The sequence below is a fragment of the Desmodus rotundus genome, chromosome 5 (genome assembly GCF_022682495.2).
Source record: "Desmodus rotundus isolate HL8 chromosome 5, HLdesRot8A.1, whole genome shotgun sequence".
In the NCBI taxonomy this organism is placed as follows: Eukaryota; Metazoa; Chordata; class Mammalia; order Chiroptera; family Phyllostomidae; genus Desmodus; species Desmodus rotundus.
In genome coordinates, this window is record NC_071391.1 from 122,765,434 (window position 1) to 122,788,222 (window position 22,789).

Consider the following 22,789-nt stretch of genomic DNA (forward strand, 5'->3'; position numbering starts at 1 on the left):
TTACTCCCACTTGCTTCTCTGGACTGACCTTGGGCCACCTCGTACCACTCAACCTCCAACAGAGGTTCTGCAATCAAAGCCTCAAGACGCTCAAATGTTATTTTAGCAGTTTCATAGCTTTTAGAGGCTTCTGCCTCCACAAAGGCAACATGACTGCACCCGTTCGTGCTGGCTCCAAGCAACCCCAGGGCTTTGCCACCTTTGACCCCCAGAAGCTGTGTAGAAGGAATACAGTGTATAAAGCCAAGCTTTAATCTACCTTAAAGTTTATAAAATAATTTTACTCTGGCAGGTGGTTATCTGTGGAAGACTGCTGAACCAAAAGTATTTGGGGCTGCATTTTATACTTTGTTGATTAGCACATAGATGCGGATACTTATAAGCTATAAACAAGGAACTAAATTAATAGCAATAATACCAGTTAAAGACACTGGATTTTGAAAGTATTCTGAGCAACAACAAAGCAACAACTAAGCTTTCTAAACTTTGGGACATGTCCAGGCACTCTTCCACAGAAAATCGAAGATTTACATCGGCGTCACAGAAGGGAAAGTTGCTGACCAAAAAAAATCAGTAAAATCAATAGGAAAAGTGTAAAGAGAGAATTTCCCCAACTAGTAGGGGGAACAACTCCAAGGGCCGGAAAACCTCTAAATTAGTTCCTCCAAAAGCACTACAGAGCGATAGCAAAATTTCTAGTTTAAAAAAAAAAGTAGAGGAAGTTTTTAAATTTCAAAGTAAAACAGAAGTTAACAACTTCTCCACTATATTCAAACATTCAAATTCCTAGAGAAAGCAATATGTAAATACAATACACAGGAATTATTAGGGCAGCAGTTAACCGAAAGATGAAAGAAACAAAACTCAGTAGATCATTTTGGAAACAAGACCAAAGACTTTGGTTTCTCGTAATTTCTGCCATTCTTTCAATCACTGAGCCCGTATACCATTAGAGGTTCTATGTTTGGCATTGTGGAGGAGACAGAAAGGAATTTGGCTTTCAGTTCCCTTTCGTAATGGGGCGAAAATCCGAGTCAAAACCCTAAAACACACAACAACAAAAAGCCATCCTTTTTCAAACCTGCCTTAAACATTGAAAAGCCAAAATGCAAAGGTAACTATTCCCACACAGAGACGATTATTTGGATAGAGACATGTGGAAAACATTTCCTAAGGAAGGAGCAAAGGAAAAAAGGTCAAAGGTAAAAGTCAACTGAGAAGAGCTGCAACATCTCAGCAATTTACAAACTTAAAAGGATAGCAACAGTCTGAAGGGTGGAGATACACACACCACCTCCATTCATTATAAACTGAGATGGAAGAGAATCTTTTCCTTCTCTGGGGTGAACACCACAACATCTGTTCTCTTGTCATAACAGCAACCAAGTTAATTTAAGAAAATATTCTCTCTCTTTTTAATGCTCTCGGTGCATAATTACATTTCTCCTGAGCCTTGGTTTCCTTAAGACGTGTTTATTCTGCACATCTGCTCTCCCCATACCTGATTACACAAAGGTATCATAAATAGCAAACCAACAGGTATAAAGAGACCAGCCCTCAAAACAGATCAAAGCAAACAGCCCATGGAGTCCTTTGGAAATCTTGGCTGGCAGCTCTTGTAAATAAAAGTGCTTCTAAAGCAGAAAGCATTCAACTACCGTATTTATATAGGGCGTGATTGACAGGTCAGTTATTAACTTCATAAAAACACAGGCAATGTTAACTAGCAAGAATGTTTGTTCTAGCTGTTCTATCTGAAGGAAAATGAAATCCAAGATAGAATGGCTTGCTCTCTGTTTCTTTTAAGTATTTATTTTAGAACCGTGCAGTATAAAAGAATGTTTTTTCAAGTCAGTGAACTTAAGCTATTTTGCTTACTGTTCTGGAATTTAAGTATGTTGTTATAATTCTTTAGAAAACAAATGTTACATTTACTAAAGGCAAATTCCAATGGTGGACCGTGATCTTTTCAACCCCTTGAAAATTTTTTATTCTTTTGAATTATTAAAATTAAAAAAATTGTATGAATTAATGTTTCTTCCAGTAACTAAAGCATATCAAATCAGAGAATCCAAGAACAGCAAGGCTCCTTTCCACTGCTCTGGAAGAAGGCATGTGTTCCTTGAACTGCTTGTGTATAGCAGCCAGTCTAAAATTTGCCAAAAGGAGATAAGAATAAAATGGTTCTGCATTTTATTAATATTATTTTGAGGGCTTTTCTTCACTAGTAATGCATTCTATTATGTATGATCATTCATTTCAATAGTACAATGTAGTATATTTTATTTTAAAAACTGTATCAGAGAGTATTTGAGATCTGTCTTCCTGGCATGTCGCCAATTTGGCTCAAATAATTTCTTATAGAAAGTAAAAAAATAAAAATAAAAATTGTAAAAAAAAAAAGTCAGTTGCATGCAGATTATAGTCAGGAGATCCTGAAAATCCACTCTTGCATGCAATGGTTTTCATCCTTGAGGCTTAACATGGCTAGTTAGCCCCCACCACCACCCCAGTGGAAAGTAACAAAAATGCCAGCCTGTTTCTCCAACTCCAAGAGCAACTCTGTAACAGTAGCATTAAGCAACAATATGGCAAACAAATCTAAAATTCGTGCATTCAGCCAATGTATAATCTTATTCTTCTTTAAAGTGATTTTTAAAAAAGTAACAGGGAAGAAGTAGAAAAAGTTAGGAGGAAAAAATTCTTTTTGCTCTTTTGAATCAATCAGCCAATACTTTACGACTGAAATTATATTAAGTCACATTTCCCAGCCAAATAAATGCTTATGAAGGGGACTGTATGTCTATGTGCATGTTTGTTTATATGTATTTAATACCCTCAGGCCTGAGAGAGTTTTCCCTGTAAACATAAGTTTTGTTAAATGCCTCTTGAATTAAATTTAAAAAGGCTATTTGTTAATCAAAATGTTTTACTCTTAGCAAAGGCTGTCATCATTTGAGCTGAATACCAAACACAAGGAGCAACCCAAAATTCCCCAGAAAATGCATCCTTGCTCACCAGTACATTTAATGCACCACAATCCCGCTTCCTCCAGCATTCCTACAAGAAACAGCCTTTCAGAACACAGAATTCTTATGAAATAAATACTCAGCCTTAGAACATGCCCTGGCCTCCTCCACTATCCACCCTTCATCCCTCCCCCGCAGGACTATATTTTCAAACTAGAATATTTGTTTTGACAGATTTCTGCTTGCTTAATTCTCTGGCAAAGAATTCCTTGCACACCCCAAGCCAGTAATGAACATTTTGCCAGAAATATGCAACTTTTGGCACAACAAGAATAGGGAAGGAAAAAAAAACCCCTGCCATCAGAGACTTCCAGAACTGAAGATAAAAGCAGGCACACTGAATGAACAGAATCCTTTCCCTTAATGTATTATAATTTCCTCTCGTTTTCCCTGCTCCTCAGTGCCATGAGGAGAACCTTCATTTGGCAGTTTCACACACCTTCTCTATCCACACTATATCAAGCAATGGGAAACTATTCCCTAAACCTTGGTTTCTAATTAAAGAACTACTTATCCAAATGAAAAATGTAGGTTAGCTAATCCTACTCAGAGAGTAAATCTCCAAAACAATTTCTTAATAATAGTTTATCAAGAAAATTAAAATCCATTGAACTCATTTAATCCAGTGGAATACTTCTCTTTCATTATTTCTCTGGTTACATTTAAGGACCGAACACTCAAAAACTTAACAATGCAGGATGGTTCCACCTTCTCCCACTGAGCTTCTCCTCCGAGAGCTCAGGGTGTGGGTGAGGTGCCTCTTTCTACAACTACCCAGATTCTTGGGAGAAGGAGTAGACCACAGAGTAGATTTTCTGCATGGGTGGAGTCAGGCACTTTCCAACAAAACAAAACACTCATGGATCCTGAAAAGGGACCACAGGGGAACAGATAAGCATCTGCCAAAGGATATCAGATCACTGAAATATTCCATTTCTGCTAAGAGATCCTGTTCCTCCACACGTCACTTAAACAGTGATGCCCTCAGGAGTCTTTCCTCACCACTCTGGGTTCTAGCGTTCACTCTCTTGGCATAAAATATCATCTCTACACAGAAGACTCCTTCACCCAGCCCAGAACTTACTCCTATGCTCCAGACCTGCTGTACTGAACTGCTGAATGATGTAACTCCACTGGATGTCCCTCAGGCATCTCAAAACACAGACACAAAACTGAACATAGAATCCCCACCCCCCACCAATCTCTTTCTCCTCCTAAATCTTTGCCTCTATAAATGGCACCTTCAGCCCCAGACACCGTCGTAAGCCTAAAATCTGCCATCGTCTCACTATTGCATGGTATGTTTCCTCTTCCTTGGTCCCCTCATTCTTCATCAAGTCCTGTCAAGCCTGTTGTCTTAATATCTCTAATTACCCCCCATCCTCCTTGCCCACCCCAATTCTCACCTGAACTCCCTTCTCACCACCCTGTGCATCCATCCAGAGTTTCCCAAAGTGTGTTCTTTTTTTGTTTTCCTTTTTTAAATATATTTATTGATCATGCTATTACAGTTGCCCCATTTCCCCCCCCCCCACTCCACTCCATCCTGCCCACCCCCTCCCTCCCACACTCCTCCCCTATAGTTCATGTCCATGGGTCATACTTATAAGTTCTTTGGCTTCTACATTTCCTACAGTATTCTTACCCTCCCCCTGTCTATTTTCCACCTATCATCTATGCTACTTATTCTCTGTACCTTTCCCCCCCTCTCCCCCTCCCACTCCCCTATTGACAATCCTCCATGGGATCTCCATCTCTATGGTTCTGTTCCTGTTCTAGTTGTTTGCCTAGTTTGCTCTTGTTTTTGTTTTAGGTGTGGTCGTTAATAACTGTGAGTTTGCTGTCATTTTTACTGTTCCTATTTTTGATCTTCTTTTTCTTAGGTAACTCCCTTTAACATTTCATATAATAAGGGCTTGGTGATGATGAACTTCTTTAACTTGACCTTATCTGAGAAGCACTTTATCTTCCCTTCCATTCTAAATGATAGCTTTGCTGGATACAGTAATCTTGGATGTAGGTCCTTGCCTTTCATGACTTGGAATACTTCTTACCAGTCCCTTCTTGCCTGTAAGGTCTCTTTGGAGAAATCAGCTGACAGTCTTATGGGAAGTCCTTTGTAGGTAACTGTCTCCTTTTCTCTTGCTGCTTCTAAGATTCTCTCCTTCTATTTAATCTTAGGTAATGTAATTATGATGTGCCTTAGTGTGTTCCTCCTTGGGTCCAGCTTCTTTGGGACTCTCTGAGCTTCCTGGACTTCCTGGAAGTCTATTTCCTTTGCCAGATGAGGGAAGTTCTCCTTCAATATTTGTTCAAATAAGTTTTCAATTTTTTGTTCTTCTTCTCCTCCTTCTGGCACCCCTATAAGTTGGATGTTGGAACGTTTCGAGATATCCTGGAGGCTCCTAAGCCTCTCCTCATTTTTCCGAATTCTTGTTTCTTCATTCTTTTCTGGTTGGATGTTTCTTTCTTCCTTCTGGTCCACACGGTTGATTTGAGTGCCTGTTTCCTTTGCATCACTATTGGTTCCCTGTACATTTTCCTTTGTTTCTCTTAGCATAGGCTTCATTTTTTCATCTGGTTTTCGAACAAATTCAACCAATTCTGTGAGCGTCTTGATAACCAGTGTTTTGAACTGTGCATCCGATAGGTTGGCTATCTCTTCCTCGCTTAGTTGTATTTTTTCTGGAGCTTTGAAGTGTTCTGTCATTTGGGCCATTTTTTTTTTTTTTTTGGTCTTGGCGCGTCTGTTACTTAAAGGGGGTGGAGCCCAAAGTGTGTTCTTTAAAACACCTACACTGTGATTAGAGTCACCGTGCTTGTCGGCATATTAAATTCTCAAGCTAGCCTGGCTTGAAGAAACAGGTTCACACCAATGTTTCACCACCATCATCTGGCCTCCTGGCTTGCTTTCCCCTACTGTTTTCCTTCACTTGGCTAACTTGTACGCATCCTTTGAGCTCAGGCCAGGACTCTTACAGGAAGTCTCCTCTGACAGCTGGTCCTCAGCCTACTCCATGCTTCCAGATCTCCCTGTGTGTGCCTCTACACAGAACATGCACTACAAATGGTGTGTAGTTTGAAGTATGTCTACACGGCTTGATTGTAAGCCCCACGAAGGCAAAGACTTGACCTTATTTATCTCCCAAAGCCCAGCACATTAACTGGCACGTGGCAGTGGGTTTACAAACACTGCTGAGTACATGAATGCTAACAATAACTAAAGGTATTGTATTTACTCTGTGCCAGGCACACTTCTAATTTCCTTGCATGCATTAACTCAATCTGCCTCAAAATCCTTTGAGGAAAATGCTAGTATTTTTCCCATTTGATATGGGGCTACTGAGGCAGAAAGAATCAATGTTTCACTATTCTTCCAATATGGTCTTATCTTCTTATGTCCAGCAAGGTAAACATGGGTAATTTTACTCTACTTCTTAGGAAAGAAGATGTGACTGAAAATGTACTTGGCAGAACTTGTTACTTTTGGGAACACTGTATATCATAGAACAAAAAGCTTTAATGTTCTATAAATGGGAAAATAACTGGATTAGGAGTCATATCTGAACTTGCACACCAGGTCTGCTTCATATTAGATATAAAACATGTAGCCAATTAATAATCTATATTCCAAGTGTGTTACTTAGGATGAGGACAGTAACACTTATCGTACTGAGTATTCCTATCAGGACTACATGAGGCAAGGATATGATGCGAAAAGTCCTTGGCAGCCTCTGTGTTACAAAGTTGGGTATGCTGATGCTAGTGCTATCATGAACAATATAACGGAATGATGTCTGACTTCCCACGTAGCAAATATTTATAACTGACCACAATGTATCTCTATTTTTATTTCCCTTGTGGATAAGCTGGTCCAAATAATTGATAAAGTTTTCAAAATCTACATAGAGATTTCTACAGAAAGTTAAAAAAAACTTTCCACTAAATTGAACCAGTTAAATTCCATCTGTTTTGAGGCTCACAGTATAAACTAGGAAATTAGAAAAATCACTAGTATTAATTAAAATGCTTGACAAAAGTCTTAAAAATTTCAACAAAGCCATGACCACCAGTACATGACTAAATTATCTACACCGTGGTGACCATCTAGCCTCTCCGGTCACTAATGGAATCTTACATAATACAGCCAGCGCTCTCAGCCCTGCAAACTGTGAACAGCTCAGTAGATAAATCTCAATAAGCCTCCACATCAAACAGACTGGAAGAAATCAAAAGACTGCTGAGCTAAGCCAGACCAGGCTGATATTTGGGTTTATTGGTTAACTGTTGTGCTTGGAAAGGCATAAAGCTTAATTGCGAGGCTTGAGGTGTACGTCAAAAATGCCTGACTTAAGTAGAAATTCTGATCATAGCAGCTGTCACTAGTTAAAACACATGGAGATCTTTATCCAGGATATTTTTTTGTTGTTTATATTTTCAATAAATGAAAATAACCCAGTCCCATGGTAACTAAATATGAATCATTGTTTCAGCTTTTTTGAGACAATTTGGAAATCCCAGGTGTAAATTAGGGAGTAACACTGTTGTTAATCCAAGTCATGTGAAAGTTTAAAAAGGGGAAATCTGGTTTAGTTTATGACTTCTTGTGGTATTAACCAAAGGTTTCTCACAAATACTAATGAATACAACATTTTGAAACACTATATGGAAAAGTGAAATCCGGTGGTGTTATTTGGATATTTTTACCATTTTCTCCTGAATAACTAACTCCATTTGGCTGAACAAGCAACAAAACTAAACATTTCGTAAAGGCCCTAGGATAAAGCAATTTCTCTGGGTAAAATCCAGTAAAGATTTTAGTAAAACACGAAAAGTAAGGTCCTCATCACGGCTTTACCCTCATTCTCACTGCCACCAAAGCTGCGCAACTACACTCATCCAATCAGTACGCACCAGTATGTTCTTCATGGCGTGAAACAAACGGAAGCCACACTCCTTCCCTGTAAGAACTTGGGACTCACCTGAGTTCACACAGCTAATTCACAAGACTACCGACACACGAAAGAGACAGTACGCACTATCTGGGGCACACCTGGAAGAGTCCTCGGGAAGGGGAGAAGGAGTGCTGGAGGACCAGTTTACCCAATCAATTAATCTAAAACCAATTCTCACTAAATGAGAGCACCAGGCCCTTTACAAGCATTACCACATTCACTCCTCACAACTCAGATCCAATCCCCAATTCCTGATGATGCTGAGATAAAGAAACTGAGGCTCAAGGGACTAAAAAACTGGCCCAAAGTCAGAGCCAAAGTAAAACCCAGATCTGACAGAACGTATTCGATACTTTTTCTTAGCAACATCGACATGTTGCTTCTTTGTCTCCTATGCTAGACAGAAACTTTACTAGGCTCTGAGATAAAAAAAAAAAAAAGTAGGGAGTGGGGAGAGCATCAGACATAGGCTCCGCTCTCAAGGAAGGCCCAAGCCAGGTCAGCGAGGGCTTCCCAGAGGAGAAAAGACTCAGCTTGAACCTCAAAGGATTGGGAAAAGCAGCATACTCTAAGTAGAAGAGAAGGCACAGGCATTGTAGAAGCAGAAAATCATGAACGAAAGCAAAAAGAAAAATCATAACATTCAAAAGAACAGGAGGGAAATTAGTTTGATTAGAGTATATGTATTTGTTGGTAGATGGTAGGAGTTTAATAAATATTTGTGGGTTTGAATAACAGGAGATAAGGTTGAAAAGGGCGGGTCCAGATTATATAGGGCCTTGAAAGCTAAACTGAAGAAAATACAATTAACCAGCAAATAATGTGGGCAAAGGTTCAACCTCACTAGTCATAAAAGCAATATAAATCGAAACAACATGGCAATGTTCCCTCTCACATTCTTTTAAACTTACATTAAAAATAATACCAATTACCAGGAAGATTATATATGCTGGTAAATTTGTAAATTGATATCTTCTTATTTAAAAGACGTATGGCTATCATTTTCATGGAATGTTTATATTCTTTAAACCAGTATTTCCATTTCTGATCATTTACCCCAAAGAAATAATCCAAAAAACATGGGCAAAGCTATAAAATACATGAGGATATTCCCTGATCCCCTTTTTATAACGTGGAAAATTTAGATGGAATTTAAATGCTCACTGGTAGGCAGGTGGTTAAAACAAAAAGAAAAAGTTTTAACAAAAAAGGAAGAGGCCAGTTAAATGGGTATGGACTTTAGACCACAAGCAACAGAGAGCCAATGAAAATTCCTGAGCAGGAAGGCGACATAGAGAAACTTTTTCAAGATGATCAATTATCAAGAAATGTGACAATACATAAACAAAATCTGAAGACTAGTTATTCCCTGTTACCAAGAAATTCCATGTGGAAAATCTATCTGCAAGCAATAACCCCACATATTAAAATACTTCGTAAATAAAGTTACACATCACATCATTATTAATAATTTTTAAAAATCTAGAAGGAAAACTAAATATTTAATAGTAAGAGAAATTACTAAGTAAATTTGATAGGTCCTTTATAAGGAATGTAATTTTTAAAATGCTACAGTGATATTACACACAAAACTTTGAAGAATCATTAAATTTCAATTTAATGGTTGGGGGGCAAGGGCAGGAAGGGATTTCTAGAGAAAGAAACCTCCAGAGAAAATGCCATGAATCCCATGGAATTCAATTTTCACGGCTGAGCCAACCAGTTTGGCAGTGCACAGCAGCACAGTTCTGAAGGCAGTCAGAGCTGGAAACAGGAAAGATAGACAAGCAAGTATTTAAGAATGCTGTGTCCATCTGTGGAAAGGCCACAACTTATAAATGATCATATGGCAGCTGAAATATGTTTTTCCAAAGACATAACTATTGTAAACAGTGGAACTGCCGGTAGTTCACAGAAATCTCACTTCCCCATTGAAACATCATACACTTACACTGATAAAAAATCGAAACCTATGCTATTGCAATATTAGTAACTAATCAAAGCAAGAGAACATCAAGGAAAGAGAAATTCTCTTTTATTTACCTAAAATGTTGAAGCTTCAGGAAAAGCTGGCTTAACAAAAGCATAAAGTAGATGGAGATATTGACTTGTGTGTTTCTGGGGAAAATTGGGCATTCATCACTTTTAGAAGCCAGTGATACTTTTAGTACACAGAATTTTACTTCCAAATACAGGTGGGGAGAGGGGGTAGTGCTCTAATGTCTATTGGTCAGGATCTGAATCATCTATTGCCACACAGATAGAACAAAGAAGGCAGCAAGGTACAGAAGAAACGGGCAGGTGAGATGTTCCTCTCTAAATGGCAGAAGCACTGGGATGGGGAGGAGGAAGGGGTTTAAAGAGGATGTGTGTCTGAAGAGTGTGACAAAGAGCTTCCAAGAGGAGCAATTATGCAGCGGCATGCAGGGAGGAAATGGGAGCGGCCCGCAGACTTTCCCCAGAGGAGAGGAAAGGAGCAAGCAGAGTACTCATGGAATTCCACCTTGCATTACAGTTAAGTTCAAGTCTTAACTCCCCTCCTTTGCTGTTTTTCAAATATTTAGACCATGTTTTATAAATGTCTGTACTCCCCTCAGTGTGTTTGTTGAATGGTGAAGGAAAAAAAATGCTGGATCACCTAAAGGAGGCCACCAATTGACGAAAATGGAACTAGTGGCCTAGGAGGGCATTGCCTGAAGGGGGTCAAGTGAATGAGGGGGAGAAAGTCTGTAATTGACCATTTCTATGTATCTGAATCAGTTGTTCATAAGTTGAGTGATCACGGAGATAAATGCAAGGAGGAAAAGGAGGCACTAAGGGCAGTGGATGGCTTACCATCTTGTGTTCCATCAGACATGGCTTGGGGGATTCTGATTAAGGCATGTGAAAGGCATGTTTCTGATCATTAGCAACAGTACCATCGATGAGAAGGGAAAATATTCATTTCAGAACTGTGCTTATAGAGTAGAAAATTCTAGACCTCGAAGACTTTAGCAACTGGATCAGACTTACTGATCTTGTCAAACCGATAGCCGGTCTGACCCCATCGTCTGTCCAGAGCAGCTGGTTTGCCCTGACCCAGACAGCCCCATGTTCCTCTTCTCTAGAGGCAGTTTACGCAGAACAGAACGGTAACAGTTTGGGGGAGAGAAAAGACAGGAACTTGGCAGATTAAGAAAGAGATCAATTTGAGTTCAGAGGCTAAAAAGTCACATCAAAAATCTACGCTCAATATAAACAGAATAGGGACTTTTGGTTCATAAATCAAAATAATTAAGTACCAATTCCAATAAACTGAGAAAGATCATTTGACTTCAAACCATGTGGCCTTACAACAACAAAAATCCATGTTATAGTATGTGTGCACATCAGAGTTGATAATAAAAAACAACGTGGACATTCTGTTAGCTTGTCAGACGAGATTAGCTATGAACCAGGGAGACATTTTGTACTGCGTAGTAGCAGTTTTTGATTAGAAATTGATTATATCTAGCCCTGGCTGGTGTGGCTCAGTAGATTAAGTGCCAGCCTACAATGGAAAGGTTGCCGGTTCAATTCCCAGTCAGGGCGCGTGCCTGGGTTGCGGGACAGATCCCCATCGAGGGGCGTGCCAGAGGCAACTGATGGATTGTGGTATCTCTTATACGTTGCTATTTCTCTTCCTCTCTTTCTCCTTCCCTTCCCCTCTCTCTAAAAATAAGTAAATAAAATCTTTAAAATAAAATAAAATATTCACTGATTCATATTTATTGACTACTATATGTTGGATACTACTGTAAATTTTTCTCTGACAACTTGCAAAAATTTATGTTACACTTAAATGCAAGTAGAACTAAGCCTTTTGCTGTTGCCAAGATATATCTGAAATGAATATTTTCCCTTCTCATCGATGGTACTGTTCCTAACGATCGGAAACATGCCCCTCACATGCCTTAATCAGAATCCCCCAAGCTATGTCTGATGGAACACAAGATGGTAATAGACGTTCTTTAAAAAAGTTTTCCATGGTCAAATAATCTGGGGAGAATACCGAATGTTATGAGTACATGTCACACTCTTGAAGATTCACATAACACAAACAGCATTTTAAATGTTTTCAGAAGTCTTGCCCTAAGGAATTTTTTAATCCAGTATTCCAGAAACTTACTTGACTCTAGAATCTATTTTTCATTAATATCATTTAATATTAAGGAAACTAGTAACCCTTAAAATGTAAGTCATATCCCCCTCTAACACAGCCACTAATCAAGTTAGAAGTTAACAAAAAAGAATAAATGCTGAAATAATCGCACCAAGCTGGCGCCGTGCCACAACAACCTACAGAGCACAAGGGGTCCACAAGTGAGCCACTTCGGGGGTCCTGCATCACATTCTCCAGTCTCACCAGCCAGGGACACGGAATGCAGTCACCTGTCAAATGATTCCTAGAACAATACTTTTCTTGTGGAATGCTCCACTACAAAAACTTCCAAACTACTCCTAATGTCATATAAAAATCCAAACTAGCCTCCTTGGTATGTCTGTTTTACACAATGAGATAGTCTCAGAACCTATTTTAGTGCTTTGCTTATCCAGAGTAGGTACTCAGTGAATCCTTGTTCTAAGGGAAAAAAAAAATGAATGTGAATACATGTTTTCATAATGTCCCCTCTGTCCTCGTCTAGTTTATCTTCTAACTCTCTCAGACAGACATACAATGTGGGTTCTGATCTCCGTATCTTTGTTCATGCTGTATAACCTCATATGCAACACCCTCCTCTCTATCCACTCAAATCCTGCCCATCCTTCATGTCCAGATTAAGCCCTAACTCCTACATGGAACCTGCACTCATCCTCCTCTGCCCCCCATTGCCTAACAGTACTAGAGAGTTTGACACTCATTTTTTCCCTAAGCTAGTTCATATGTTGGTCTTAACTTTCAGTAGGTGATAAACTCATTTAAATCCAACACCATGTAATAACTACTTTTGTACATATTAGAGTGCCAAGGTACATAGTATTCAATGAAAAAATCTTATTGATTGTATTTTATAAAAAAGTTTGGTGTGTAACAATAGTTGGAAATTCTATAATTTCTAAATTATACATTACTAAAATCAACAGTTATAAGGACCAAGTTCTGAATAAAGAAGAAACACGACCCAGGATCCAAAGAAACTGTCTTCTCCGGATTTAACCTCTTTGACTCCACTTTCTCATTTGGAAAGTGGTTCTGCAGTATTTCTCGACAGGTACTAAACGAGCAACAAACACTGCTTGTAATCTCACAGTCCTGGAAGCAATCCTGATGTCTCAAATTATGTAATCCTGGTGTTACATTATATTAGTCTGGTTCATTTAAAATGTAAGCTACAAAAATACCAAAGCTGAGAAAAAATATTTACTCATGCTTTTACTAATATGCAGAAAGAGGATACACGCACTGCCAAAATTCCATAGGACATGCCCAAACTACAGCAACCATGCCTTAGTTATGAAAGAAGGCACTGGCCTGAAGCAGTACTTAGGACCAAAGAATACTTGGTCCATGCAAGAGTCAATATTTAAGGACACAATGACTAATTCCCACTTCAAGTTCATGGACATGTCTTTTAAGAGCTTCTTTTTTCATTAAAATTTTTATTTGTAGTTTTCCTACCTGCAATCCATGAAACTAAGAATGAACAAAAACTTGAAACATGAAACTTTTCAGTAGGCCCAAGTGTCAGTATAAACTTAATTCATATATTGAACTTCTTAACAAGGGTTATACGAGACTTTACTTCTCAGTCTGCAAAAATTCTCCATTATCTACTCTGCCTAAAGAGTCAGATGGAAGGTTCTATCAACAACTATGGAAAATGTGTGAATGGCTCCCCCAGACTGTATCAGGGCCCTGGGGATCTTAACTTAATTTCACATTATTTGAATCCAAACTAGAATTTTTCAAGTTTGCTAACAGAAACTGCATTTATAAACAATCAACTAATTTTTAAAAATGTTCTAGTTGAACTTCCTGTGAGCTAATAGTAACATTACACTTATTTCCAGCACTAGCTGTGTGGCCTTGAACAATCACTCAGCATTCCTGTACCTCAATTTTCACATCTGCAAAATGAGAATGGGGCTAGATGGCTTCTTAGGTCCTCTCAAACATAAAACTAATAATACTGATAGTTATTATATTTTTATTAAAGATGTGAGTGAAAAGGCATAGATTCAGAAAAACACTAGGTTAACCCTAGAAGGCATCATACCATAGGCAAAGATTATCACAAAACTCCAAAACCCTCTCCCCCCTGCACGAAACGATCGTCAAACACAAGATTTTTCCTGAGGCAAATGTCTTACTGGCCACACCAACGTCCTACTGGAGTAATTTAATTAATCCCTTACATGCCAACCAAAACAACAGATTTCTACCTTCTCGACCTTACCCTATGACATTAGGAGCCTGGTGACCCGTTCCTGCTGTACCTTCTCTTTGTCTGCATGAAAACAGAGTGTGGCACTCGTGGAGGAATGGAACGTTCTTAAGGCAAAAGGCACTATCCACAGAAAGGGTCTTAAAGTCCTTCAAAACAAACTTCTCCACTGGCCCCTTCCATCTTTCCTCCTAAAATCAACCTGCCATATGGGAGAAGGGAGCTTCTCAATCCACACTGAGACTTTGGGTGAAGTGACTCATTTCTCACAGAGTCTGACAATGTAAACTCTAAAGCCTGACTGAGAAACGGTGACACACTGCTCACGGGGGCTGTGCGTGCCGTGTGCAAATCGAAGGGTGCTGCGGACGGACCTGGGTGTGTGCTCTGCTACGCAGGCAGTACGGCCTTGGGCAAATAATGAAATCTCACTGGCCTTAGTTTTACCCCTCTGTAAAACTAGGATGACTGCCACTCCACAGGGCCGTGATAAAGGCGAAGCGAGACGCCTGTAAGTGGTCTGGCACGTGCCAAGCACACGAGCAGGCACTAAACATACGCTCCCACCCCATGATGTCTCCCCTTCTCTGTTCAGGTGGAACAGAGGCTCCCACACAGCAGACGACTGCCATATTCTTCTTCAGACTGCCAGTTTCCTTAGGGCCGAGGGCATGTCTGATTCATCTTTGGATCCCAGTGCCCGGCAGAGGGCTTGGCCCAGAGTAAAAATGTAGTAAGTGCTTGTTAAATGGAGAAAATGAGACTCCTTTGGGTCTGAGGATGTTAAGACTGTCCTGGCCACACAGTCAAAGAAAATTCTGACTTTCGGTTTGGCCAAATAGGCGCTTCCTACAAACTACAATGTGGTCCAAAGCAAAAAAGCTACTCTGAATTCTAATAATTGCGTTCTCTAAAATGTAAAAACCCAACTGCCTGATAGCTCTCAATTTTAGTTTGGAGAGTCCAATTCTTTCCTAAACAATGGAGTGGGTGACCACAGCAACTTGTGGAATCTCTCTCTTCCTAGAAAACAGGAAGAACAGAAGAGAAGCCAGTCTGTCTGGAAATTGCTTCAAAAATCTGTCTATAAGCAGTGGTGGGATTAGATTAGATGGCCCTCAGAGGACCCTTCCAGACCTAGACCACTCCGATATTAAAAGAAATAACTAAAATAACTCTCTGTCATCTATACCCAAGAAAATAAAATACAATTTAGCATCTTCTAAAATTGTCATTATAAATGATCTTACTTGTACCTAGCGATGCTTTTACAAACACCCTAAGCTATTAATTTGAATACAAGCTCTCTCTAATAAGACAGAATACAGATTGTACTTAACAACACAGAAAATTACTGTTCTTTTGTCCCTCTTTTAAAAATATTTATTGATTTGAGAAGGAGGGAGAGAGAGAAAGGGGACAGGAGGAAGAAACTGGGAAAGATAGAGAGAGAGAGAGAGAGAAGCATTCATATGTTGTTCAACTTACTGATGCATTCCTTGCTTGATTCTTGTATGTGCCCTGACTGGGAACTGAACCCGCAACCTTGGCGTGTTGTGACAATGCTCTAACCAACCGTGCTACCCATCCAGGGCCTTGTTCCTTTCTTGTAACCTGTGTGTTTCCATGCACCCCTATCCCCTCATTCCCAGGCTTTGTAAGAACACTGCTTTGTCCCAAATACTCCACTCAACTCTCCTGCTCACAAATTTCTAATACATCCATTACTCATACTGTACAACTATTACATCTTGTGTTCTATCTGTATCTGTTTCACAAACAACATTTGTTTCCCAAACTGAAATGTAAACGCCCTGAGCAAGTTCCAAGTTTTACATTTCTCATGTGCTCCTTTATCATGCCAATGGAATTCATGATGAATGCTTACAAATTCACACTGGCTGAATGACTGGTTCAAAATGGAGAGAAGGCAAAAGCTGTAGAACACTGTGCACTGAGCACCTGCATAGAGCTTCGGCAAAGTCTAACACAAAGCGTGCAGACTGCTGGATATTGGTATTTGTCATGAACCTAGGCCTAGAACAGACGAAGGTTGATAGATACACACGGGCGCCAGAGGGAAAGACCTGGAGGTAGAGATCACATTGCTTAGTCCCTGCCCTGTAAGGAGGAACGAGGGACTATCGGGGTGAGCCCACTCACACCGGAGATGGAGGCTACTGTGGAGAGCCCAGCACATCCCCCAGATCACGTAGCTGGGCGAGTTCTGATTCTACACAGAGTTAATTATTCACTACTCAAGCCAAGCCAGTCAGGTAATAATAAAGAGAAAGAAATGGGGCTTTAGAAAATTTAAACGTAGTAACATTATTTAAAAACTCAGGTTTTCTTACTCTTCATAATCCAAAGAACACATCTAGAACAAGACTAACGAGCCTGAGAGTTCAGTCATTTTGCATGCACACTACATACTCACAGATGGGGAAGCAGGACACCTGCTCCTTTCTTCACATACGACAGGGGAACTTCTTGTCCCTACACCGAGAAGCTACTGTTCTAGGCACTGGGAATACAGCAGTTCACGAAACTCACAAGTCTAGTGAGAATCACACAGAGCCCCAGCTGAGTATTTTACACAAGTGAGACATTGAGGATAGTACAAATCTCTTAGAGAAAAAAACCAAGGCCCAGAGAGGTTAACTAACTTGTCTCGGTTGATTATTGTGGGTATATGGCAACAAAGGCAGAAGTAACAACAAGAACTCTTATCTCTTTTCTAGTAATAAAATTTACTTATTCATTAAGCAAGAATTTCTGCATGCCTATTACATGCCAGGCAGTATACTAGGCACCAGATATACAGAAATGGGTAAGATGCTGACCTTGTCCTCAAAAAGCAGTGTAACACTGAAATGAGTACAATAAAAGTGGTAACAGAGGAAAAAAAGCAAATTATATCTCTAATTGCACAGGACTTCCACTATTTTAAAAGAAAATGAACTGCTAATCATTCGTTTTATCCTCACCATAGCCCTACAAGTACAGAGCACAGATCCCATTATTCCTGTTACACAGATGGAGGAGTTGAAGTACAAAGCCAATAAGGGGTCTATTAAGGCCATCTCCAGTGGCAGCAAAGTGCCTAGAAACCAAGTCTGTTTACTCCTAGACTTCTCTTTTTCACTAGGTAGGAAAAGCAGATGTTCTTTTTATGTCCAGGCCCCTTCTGAACCACAGCACACATTTTCAAGATTGTGTGCAGAACGGTCACTGGCTGTGACAGTAGACTTAACTGTCTGTGAGGTCTCTCAGGCTGAGTTTAGTCATTCAATGGTTGAGTAACCAACCAACAGGACTTCGTTATTACGAGCATTCCTAAAGTGCCCATTATGTATACACAGAAAAGATGGAAAAGGTTCTGCCCCTCAGGGAGTTAATACCATACGGCACAGGCATATAAACATTTCAACAAAAAGTGACATAATTAAACAAACTACAACTAGAGGAATCATTACAAATAATAGCAAATTTAAGACACTAAAGGTCTTGCAGAGCAAATCTAGCAGGTACTGCCAAACAATATGCTCTTTAAGGGTTAAATAGAGAACAGGGGCCTTGTATACATAATGTATATACCAATCGTTAGGTTTATTGAACTAAAGGCTCTTAGCAAAAATGTTCATCACAGTAAAAAAAAAAAAATCAACTTCTTAATTCCACTTTTGAACTTTACTCAAAACAATTATATGAATATTCCATTTCCCTCTTTCTAGGAAAGTTATCTATTTTGTAACCTTTCTTATTTAAGAGTAATGAATTTATAATAGACATTCCCATAAGCATGCTTTGGGCAAAAGATTAAAACAGTGTGGTTTCATTGTGCTATTCTTCCACCCTCCTTCAGATGAAACCTAAATGAAATGAATCTGATAAGTTCTCCTGTACATAGTCAAACTTAATTACACAACCAAGAATCATTCACTCCATAAAAGGTAAAAGAGAAAAAAAGCATTTCTTCATTTTCAAGTTCTATTTTAAACATTAATTTCACTTTAATAAAACACATATTATGTTTTATTTATACCATTTATCATGGCCTTATAATACAACCAAACTGTTTTAAACTTTTTATATAAATTTATGTATAAATTCTGTAAGAGTTTAAATTTTTAAACTTTTGTAAACTTTTTAAAGCATTTTGTAGAATTACTACCAAAAATCATCAAAGCTAAGTAGCAACAAGTATTAGTGATTTCAAACTACGGACAGGAAGAATTTCTTTAGGAACCAGCTACATAGTAAAAATTATAATCATCCTTCCAAAGGAATAACGTTACCATTATTTTATTATTTATTTATTCTCTTTTTAGAGAGACAGAAAAAGAGGAGAAGTGGGAGGAGGAAGAGAGAAACATCGACTTATTTTTCCACTTATTTATGCATTCACTGGTTGTGCCCTGCCCAGAGATCCAAACCGCAGCCTTGGCGTATCAGGACGATGCTCTAACCAGCTGAGCTATCTCGCCAAGACTTACCATTATTTTAAAAATACAACTTAGTTAAAAAAAAAATCTGTCTGGTATTTCCTAAATATGCTCAGGGGATTCATACTAATAGCCAGTTGCCTTCCTTTTAAATATTTATTGAATTTTATAGGGTGATAGGTAGCAATTTAAATGACAATTCAAAACTACCAGGTTTCATTAGAATTATCAACAGTGTATAATAAAATTATGTCATGATATTTTCTAATTCCATCACAAGAAAATATATTTTAATAAACAAAAGCTTAAAACCTAAATTAAAAGTGTGATAATCAACTTTTTTAGGTAGAAGAGGAATAGGGCCTGATTTATCTCTAGATCAAGAGAAAGATCACTGGGACAAACTGGAGCCTGTGAAGGAAGTATTTAAACATGCAGCAACAGTGACATCTAGTGTTCAGAACTGCAAGTCACTAGACTACCATTAAATCAATCTCCCTAAGAGAAAAACAAACTATTCAAAGCTTCTCTTTAAAAACCAACAGAATTTGTGCGCTGTATCTAAAAATTACCCACAATCAAAGTGTTTCAATAGATTTCCTCCAAGGCATTAAAAAACCTTAAGAGAAAAACATCTTAGAGAGTAAACGTAACACAATAGACCTAAAAGTGAAAAGCACTGTTTATTCTGTGCGATCATCATCTGTAACTGCTCCTCTTGGTTAGAGTTTAATGCACAAGTAATCGGAGACATGTTACTCATGACTGTATCATAAACATTTACACTTCCAGCTATAAAACAAAATAACTGTCTATCAGTAGATGAGCGGATAAAATAACTATGGCATATTTACACAATGGACTAATACTTGGCCATAAAAAAGAAAAATTTACCCTTTGCGACAGCATGGACAGACCTAGAGAATATTATGCTAAGTGAAATAAGCCAGTCAGAGAAAGACAAATACCATATGATCTCACTCATATGCGGAATCTAATGAACAAACTGAACTAACAAGGGAAATGGGGACAGACTCACGATGGAGAGCCGGATGACAGCTAGTGGGGGAGGGGAGGTTAGGGGTGGAGGGACTGAGCAAAAAGGGAAAGCCATGTCTCATGGACATGGACAACAGTGTGGTGACTGCTGGGGGGAGAGGGATATAAGGGGACTAAATGATAATGGGAAAAAATACAATAAAGATTACATTTAAAAAGGAAAAAAAAGCAAGAGATCACACAAGCCAGCACTTGATGACACAGGAGAAAAAGCAAGGCAGGACACTTCAGGAGCACCTGCAGATGACAGTAACGGAAACTGCGGCTGGTATTGAGAAACAAGCTCTGCCTTTCAGCCCTTGCTGCCCTGTGATGTTTTCAATGCCATGGAGGATCTACTTACTAAATAGTGGGCATTTCTGCCCAAGAATTTAGAATTTGTCAGCACAGGTTAATTCACTGTAGTATTTATGCAGTTTTATGCTCTAGATGAATCTATAAAAGTAATCAAAATACCAAAAATTATTTTTAGCTAGCACAATATTTTGTAAAAAGTAAAGTTAGCGTTAGATGGAGCTTACGTATTTTTTTTTAAAAGTTCATCCTTCCCCCTTTTAACTCCAAATATTCTGGTGATCAAGGTACTGAAGAGAAGTGTGGATGAATTTCTCACCTAAAGTAAAAATAAATACACAATAAGGGTTAAGAAATATTCATGGCATGAAACCAACACCTACAGTGTTCAAACTAGACATTCAAATCATTACCCAATTTGCTAGTGCAGGGCTAAAGAAAATATGGTTTGTGTTCATAAAAATAAGACAATTTTCAAAACCATTGTAGAAAGTGACTCAACGACGACTTCTTAAATTGAACCCTACCATCCAGCTACGTGCACACAGCACAGCTCTGTCTATACCTGTAATACTGCTGCCAATTGTTTCCATCATCTCCTTGCACTCATAGCACCGAGTAACACTTCTTTAAAAAACAGTAAATATCCTTTCTGATGATGAATATTCCAGTAAAAAGCTCAGCTCTTTCCCTTTATTTTCTGTAATCATTTACCTGAGAGAATATTTATAAAGCCTAACTAAAATAATCTACATTATTAATATGGCCAAGATAATATTAATATCCAAAATATATTAACAATACAATGCCAGTAACCCAATAGTAATTTTAACTCTAAAATTATGAGACAACTAGTTCTTTTATGTTAAAAATAAGAGAAAAGAATGATCATTAATAAACATGAATTTCTTCAAAATCACAGTAATAGAGCATATCTATTTCCAAGTCAATATATCAAGATACTTTATTCTACCATAAAAACACCCTGAATGATTTGGCTTCCTCCACGACCTTGCCAACTCGGAGCAGAGAGGTGCAAACACACGGACTTCACTACCGTGTGTGCACACCAGCACCACAGATGATGCACGGAAGGAAGGAGAAGATGCACAACTGTGGGCACAGGGCTTATCCCTTGGCAGACAGTTGTCACAGGCGCATGGCCTGTTTCAAGAGCATTGTAGTAAGAAAGGTAATTAAAAGTAAAGATGTAAGATTTAGAAAATAGCTTCTGAAGCCCCTGCAGTAAGGGTCACTAACTCGAAATGCTCACAAGGACCAGTCAGTGACAGGAGCAGTAGAGGACAGGCCCAGCGAAGTCACTGTTCGGCGTCAGCCGCGCTGTTGCCACGGGGGAGTGTAGGCCCAGTGTTGCCAGATTGTCTTCTTTTTCAAGGGAAGCCAGAAACCCCAATTCTTATGTGAAATCTCACTATTTTGAAATTTTGGCAATAAATTAAAGGGGAAAAGCCATCATTGAGGCCAAATAAAACACAGTTGCAGGCTGGATTTGACCTCTCAGCCACCAGTTTGCAACCTCTCCTCCAGAAGCCCGAGCCTGACTCAACCCATGCCTGGTAGGGTAACTCCAGAAGTGGGCTACACATACAGTGGCACAATTTGTACGAAAATTATACCGAAACCCTGAAACTGGATGAATTCACTGTGTCCATTCAACAATCAACAAACATTAGTAAAGCCCCCACTATGCGTCCTGCCTAATATCCCCAAACAACCTATTAATCTGTCCTGTCACTGTCAACGTTGCCTCTGCCCTGGCTCAGGTCTGACCTCTTACTTGGTCTACTGATTTAGTTCCCAAAGACTTCTAGGTTTAAGATGAACTGGTCATCGAGGACCCCGTCACCTCTCAAGAATCACCCGAAAACATACAAAGCAAAGTAGAAATAAAACTCCATCTTGCCCGAACCTGCACTTTCCGACGAAGGCTGCCAGAAGCAGTGGTGTTGACAGAGGAGTGCCTGGAGACAAGACGATGGCTGCAGAGGCGCATCTTAACCGAAACTGCAGAGGACCGTTTTCCAAAGTGAATGGGCTCCCCCAAAAGGAGAGCTCTCTCGTTTGAGTCATTAGGCTGGAGGCAGGAGCCATGCAATGTCATTTAGTGACATTAACATGGATCAGTGAGTCCCAGTATCATAAGTCTGATCCATTCATTACCAAGTTCCCTCATTAGCAACCAATGATCATCATTACTTATTCCAGTATGTATAGCATAATGGTTATATTCTACCATTAATTAGTTACAGTTTCCAGAAAAACTACTATTTAAAAAAAAGCTTTCCATCATCAGCTATTTGATTAGCCTGCTACTCAGTAGAGAATCATTTCCACAAATTTACCAGCTTGCAGAGTTCACACCATAGCAACCTCCAAAGGTTTCATTTTAAAAACTTACTCATCATTTAATGGACATTTGGGGTATTTCCACTTTTTGGCTATTATGGATAAAGATGCTGTAAACTTTCATGTACAAGTTTTTGTGTGAGCATGTTTTCATTTCTCTTGGGTACATACCTAGAAGTGGCCCTACTGGATCGTATGGTAACTCTGTTAACCTTCTGAGGAACTGCCAAAGTGGC

The 22,789-nt window shown here is 39.1% G+C and overlaps 1 protein-coding gene across 1 annotated transcript in view; it reads right to left on the reverse strand.

Annotated features, from left to right (window-relative positions):
• Window positions 1-22,789, reverse strand: part of THADA (THADA armadillo repeat containing) — a 282,735-nt gene that overhangs the window by 177,920 nt on the left and 82,026 nt on the right. The window contains exon 26 of the mRNA XM_053924401.2: window positions 20,414-20,505. Within this exon, the coding sequence (XP_053780376.1) occupies window positions 20,414-20,505 (92 nt within the window). The remainder of the gene's footprint in view (window positions 1-20,413; window positions 20,506-22,789) is intronic.